This window comes from Medicago truncatula, chromosome 1 (genome assembly GCF_003473485.1).
Source record: "Medicago truncatula cultivar Jemalong A17 chromosome 1, MtrunA17r5.0-ANR, whole genome shotgun sequence".
Taxonomy (NCBI): domain Eukaryota; kingdom Viridiplantae; phylum Streptophyta; class Magnoliopsida; order Fabales; family Fabaceae; genus Medicago; species Medicago truncatula.
Window position 1 is genome coordinate 28,681,716 of NC_053042.1, and position 6,309 is coordinate 28,688,024.

Below are 6,309 nucleotides of genomic sequence, written 5' to 3' on the forward strand. Positions count from 1 at the left end.
TTTGCAGTTGTGAAAAAAAAAACTTGGTGAGTGGGTCTCCAAAATAAGTCCACACCATCTTTGCGTAAAAAGTGCATACTCTTTTTTCTTCAAACCGACCAGTACCACCCACTCTCTATAAAAACCATCACCTTCCCTTCAAAGAAAGAAAATAATAACTGCATGCTCTCTCTTCTCTTAGAAACAAAGCATCACCATAACATGGCTTTTGTTGCATTCTCATTCTTCTTCCTTCTCCTATCACTCCATGCTTCATCATCAGGTAAATCTATTAAATTCCTCTCTTTCTATTTTATTTTGTGATGCAAGTACAATTCAGTTGATAACTGCTGATGTCGAGATCTAATTCTCGCATTAGGTTATTTGACCTAAAAATATGGTTGACATAATTTTTTTTTTCTTGTGTTTTTCTCGCTTTCAGAAGCAGGATCTATCGGAATCAACTATGGTAGAATAGCTGATAACCTACCAACACCATCAAAGGTAGTAGAGCTTTTGAAAGCACAAGGTTTCAACCGAGTAAAGCTCTACGACACCGACGCCACCGTGTTAACGGCTTTGGCAAACTCCGGCATCAAAGTCACCGTTGCCATGCCAAACGAGCTTCTCTCCTCGGCCGCAGCCGACCAATCCTACACCGACACATGGATCCAATCCAACATCCTTAACCACTACCCCGCCACAGAAATCGAAGCCATTGCTGTCGGAAACGAGGTTTTCGTAGACCCGAAAAACACGACCAACTATCTCGTACCCGCCATGAAAAACGTTCATGCTTCTCTCCAAAAACAAAACCTAGATAAACAGATTTTAATCTCTTCACCAATAGCTCTCTCTGCTTTACAATCTTCTTACCCTACCTCAACCGGTTCATTCAAAACTGAACTTGTTGAACCGGTTATTAAACCGATGCTCGAGTTTCTAAGTCAAACCGGTTCTTATTTAATGGTTAACGCTTATCCTTTTTTTGCTTATGCTGCTAACTCAGACACAATCTCATTAGATTATGCTTTGTTTAAGCAAAACCCTGGTGTTATTGATTCTGGTAATCATTTGAAATATGATAATCTTTTGGACGCTCAAATCGACGCCGTTAATGCTGCCATGTCTGCACTTCAATATGATGATGTTAAGATAACAGTTTCTGAAACGGGTTGGCCTTCATTAGGTGATAGCAATGAGATTGGTGCTGGTCAAGACAATGCTGCTTCTTACAATGGTAATTTAGTGAAAAGGGTTTTGAATGGAAGTGGGACCCCTTTAAGACCTAAGGATCCACTTAATGTATTTTTATTTGCTCTTTTTAATGAGAATCAGAAAACGGGTCCCACTTCGGAGAAAAATTATGGTTTATTTTACCCTAGTGAGAAAAAGGTTTATGATATTCCGTTGACGATGTCAGAGACTAATAAATCTTTGACACCGATAGCAGAGTCTCCAGTGGAGTCAGCGCAGGCTCCAGTGGCGGGTGTAGGGAGGAGTAAGGTGCCGGTTAGTGGTGGTGATGTGTCGGTGGTGGAGAATAAAGGGCAAACATGGTGTGTGGCGAATGGTGGTTATTCCGAGGAGAAGTTGAAACACGCGCTTGATTATGCGTGTGGAGAAGGTGGAGCCGATTGTGCACCGATTCAACCTGGTGCCACGTGTTACAATCCTAATACTTTGGAGGCACATGCTTCCTTTGCTTTCAATAGTTACTATCAGAAAAAGTCACGTGGGGGTGGCACATGTGATTTTGGTGGTGCTGCTTATGTTGTTACACAAGCTCCTAGTAAGTCCTTACTTTCTTTGCAATTTTATTTGTCTTAAATTCATAAAAATTGCAATTTGCATGAGTGAAAAGTTTTTTAATTGTTTTCTATGAACAAATGTGATGCAGGGTATGGAAAATGCGATTTCCCTACAGGATACTGAAAGGACGGAAATGGAGTGGGTTAGATTAGGTCAATTTTAGATTTTGGATTATGATTATTTAGTTTTTCAAACTATATAGTTTGGATTAGTTAATGGTGATTTGGTGGTGTTTTAGGCTTTTATTCTTGTTTTTACTTTGATAGCATGCGTTTGGATTATCATTCTTATGGTTTATTTACGATTCTTATTATTTTTATGATTAATTAATAAATAAAACTATTCATTGGTAGTTTGGTGGGCTATCGATTTCTTTGACATACTTGTTTGCAATTATGCATCTATTTCTTTGCGTTTGTTGAAGGTTCGGCTTATCGATATGAATGTAGTCATGTACCGTCCAATTACAATTATAATTTTATGAAATTAACTTAAACTATGGTAAGATAATAGAAGAATCAAGATACATAAGGGAGAAAGAAGAATAAGTCTCTTTATAGTGGATAAAGTTAGGAGAGGTAGATCCTTTTTAAGGTCAGAGCATACAACAAGCCTCAACAAGAATTATAGTAGGAAAACCACCAAAGATTCAACTTACAAGTATCAAACTACAAGTTTATGAGGTAAAAACCAATTCGGATAAGAGAAATGATATTTGAACAACCACTTTATTACAACTTTTTGACAATTTTCTCACTCATACTCACATTATATTCTTACTCTCTCTCTTCCTTTTTCTTTATCTATTGTTTTGGACCAATGAGAAGAGAGAAAATAAAAATTGTCAACAAAGTTGTCAAAAATGGTTGTCAATATATCACTACTCTTCGGATAAATAACTAAATTAAACACTTATAGCATAACCACTTATCATATGATAAGTGATTATGGATAATTATTCCTTTTAAAATATCTAGTTTCTACTTTGTTGTGAATGTTGTCATGCATATATAATAGAATAATCAAGATACGTAAGGTCAGGGGTGGCCCTGAGTATGAGTGGGCCGAGGGGACGGCGGCAACCCAGAGCACCATACTTTTAGGGGCACCAAAAATTTAATTTTTTTACCTATTCCAGACACACACACACTAAGAGTTTGATTTTTAGCTCTTATCTTTATACTAACAATTTAGAGTTTTTAGAAATAGCCTATTCCAAAATCCTCTCCTCTAAAGATGTCCACATCATCATAATCCTACTTGGCATTTTTTTCAAAAATTTCTCCTAATTTTTAATACAAGCTTAATAATTATAATTATTATTAAAAACCGTTTTTTATTAATCATTAAATTGTACATAAAATACATAGTTGGTTACAATAAAATAATTATTAATATAATAATTGTTTCGATTAAATTTATATGTTACATTAAAAATTTGTACGTTACAATCAAATGATTATTAATATAATTATTATTCGATTAACATTTATATGGTACATTAAAAATTTGATAGGTTACAAAATTATAATAAATAACTTGAATAAATTATATTTTTAATTTTGGTCCGTTACACTATGACATTAACCTACTAATTAAAAATTTAATTGTAGTAATTAATTTTTAAGGTTATATAATTAATTTTTATTCGTTACAAAATTATATTACTTAATATTAATAACATATTATTAAATTTCAAATGTTATGAAGTTAATTTTTTGTAGGTTACATGAAATATAATCTAAACGTTTAATGCACATTTTATAATATTAAATACGTTGATTATATTAATTTTAAAATGGTCAAATTAATAATTAATAGATATTAACCGTTATGGTAATATTTTTCTATATAAATAGTAGCGCTTTTGGGTACGAGTACACAACAATCACAAAATATAGTTCTTCTTTTTCTGTTCTCTGGTTCTCTGATATCTATATTCTAAGTAATTTCTGTAATTTTTTCTATTTCAAAGAAAAATGTCTACGAAATACGACTTCATCTCTGATGTTTCGCCAAGAAAATAATCGTGGACATTGGTTGTGAGGGTTGTTCATGCTTGGTATGTTCAAGACTACAAAAATAAAAAACTACAATTTTCTATGGAGTTGGTTCTAATGGATCAAAAGGTACTTTTTTCATACCGTTTTTTATTTTTTGTTTGTATTTTTTGTTTAAAGTATAGTGTTTTAATCTTTGTTATCTAGGGTGATCGAATAAGTGTGTTTATACGAAGAACATTGATCTACAAGTTCAAGGAGCAGCTCCAAAAGGGAATGATGTTCAGGATTTCCTCATTTGATTTTGCTTGCAACAGTGGTTCGTATAGACCATCACACAACGAATACAAACTGAATTTTACAATTAACACAAAAGTCAAAATATTTAAATCTTCTTAGGTCCTTACAAACATGTATTCGTTTACACTGCATATGATGTTTTCAATGATTCTTATGACATGAAATGTAATTTGAATCATATTTTTATCATCAAACTAATTTCAAACCCCCATCCCTTTGTAACAACATGAAATAAAACATATATTGATGTAGTTGGTGTCTTGACTGAGGTGGATTTTGTTTGTATGAAGACCTCAAATCAATTATATTAAAAAACCCTTCAAGCACAAAATGTGTCCAATAAAGAAAAATACAAAGTTCAAGATGAATAGATTCAAAAGAACCAAATCATAAAGTAGAATAACCAAGACAAGTAGAAAGATTATTCCACCAACATTTCAACTCAAAATACATACATGATTTCTTAGCATTTTGTATCCAGTAAACGAGAAATGTAAATTTATCTAACAACACCATAAACTGGTTCTTGTGACAAAAATGTAAGAATTTTTGTCTTTCCAAATAATCCAAATGCAAGTCAGCAAAATCAACTAAAAACTAAAACGAACTTTTTTTGGAACAATTGAGAACCACTGAAATGAAGAGTACCCTCACAATAATTATCCAACCACTTTAGAATATTATGTCATATGCTACCAAAGAATTCACACTAAAAAAAGATATTTTTCCTCTTTTTCACATATGCCATAACATAAAAATGAGTCCATATTTTAAATACTCCATCAAGCTAAGTGTCATTTGTTAGAATTCAGATATTCAAGAGCCTCCACGAAAAGAGAGAGACATTTAGAGTAGCTACTTTGTTCATAATGAGATTTTTTAGAGCCATAGGTTCATCATGCTCCACCTGCATCATCAGATGATATACGCCTTTGTCAAGGTACCTTTTACCATGATCAACTTTAAAGAAACTTATCGAAAATGCTAGCCTTAAAAATAATGTTGTCCAACAAATAACAACAATATATCCCCTACACCTCATTCCAAGAAAAATTCTATGACATCGTCTCCACCCCATCCAACCTTAACATATGTATCTCCTTAAATGGCATAGAGTTATTTTGAAATAACTCAAAAGTTCTTCTAAATATATCACACAAAGGACCACTCTACAACCATGAATCATTGCAAAAAAAAAAAGAAGAGTATTTTTCTCATTCCACTATCATCAAGTTGTTATCAAACCAATTTCTAATCACCATCTCCGCCTCTATTTTAACACCATGGAAGTAATTTTACCACACATACGCCTAATTGTCCCCTCTCTTCACATGAACTCACCCAACCTATTATAAGAAGCTAAAACTTTGAAATGCAAACTCATTGATCCATATTAGCCTCCAAAACTATTCACGTAACAAAGATAAGTTAAAATTCTGCATTATACGAACCCTCAGGCAACAACTATATCGACCAAGACACACCTTATCTCACTTAACTCAATTGACTTTCCTAGCTTCTGCACTCTCTCAACACTAAAAATAATAAGGATTCAATAAAATAATTTTTACTTAAGTAAGCCTTGAAGAATGAAAGAAATTAAACCAATTGTGGTGGATATTGAAGGAGAATACAAAGATACATTACAAAAACATTGAATTGAATTCGAATGGGTGAAATCGATTTGTTTTTAGTTTTAATATATAATACATTATGATATTTAATTATTATTTTAATTATTTGTCAATTAATTTTTAAGAGATATCAGTAGTTTGAACGTACTCTTTTTTCTATCTTCCGGTAAATTTAAAAAGGCGAATCTGACAATTTTGTTGGCAAAAGTTAAGTTGTTCCTAGGTAAATATTTATAACTATCAACTTGATTATTTAATTCCATTAAAATGTACATATTTATTCATTTAATTGAACCATTTTATCTGTTTCTTTAGAGATTGGAAAACGATGTTACAAAATTCTTTTCAATCAACTAAGATCAAATTCAACCGTTAAATTATGGAGACAAAAAGAACTAAAGAAAATGTATGTTTATTTTGATGAAGGAAAATTTTTTCCGCAATCCTTTTAGTAAATACATTTTCTAATAAATGGTAAAACAATTGCCTTTATTTTTAGTTGCCTGATATATCCCACATTAGCATACCAGAAGAATTTTTTAACCTTATTACTCTTAGGATCACCATTAAGAAGTTGAAGAACT

The 6,309-nt window shown here is 32.2% G+C and overlaps 1 protein-coding gene across 1 annotated transcript; it reads left to right on the plus strand.

The window, feature by feature from the left end:
• Nucleotides 1-100: 100 nt before the first annotated feature.
• LOC25483677 (glucan endo-1,3-beta-glucosidase 14) lies at nucleotides 101-2,154 on the plus strand. Its single transcript, XM_013612380.3, has 3 exons — nucleotides 101-262; nucleotides 422-1,771; nucleotides 1,880-2,154. Exons 1-3 carry the CDS (start codon nucleotides 163-165, stop codon nucleotides 1,912-1,914), a joined length of 1,485 nt encoding a protein of 494 aa, XP_013467834.1. The 5' UTR covers nucleotides 101-162; the 3' UTR covers nucleotides 1,915-2,154.
• The last annotated feature ends 4,155 nt before the right edge of the window (nucleotides 2,155-6,309 follow it).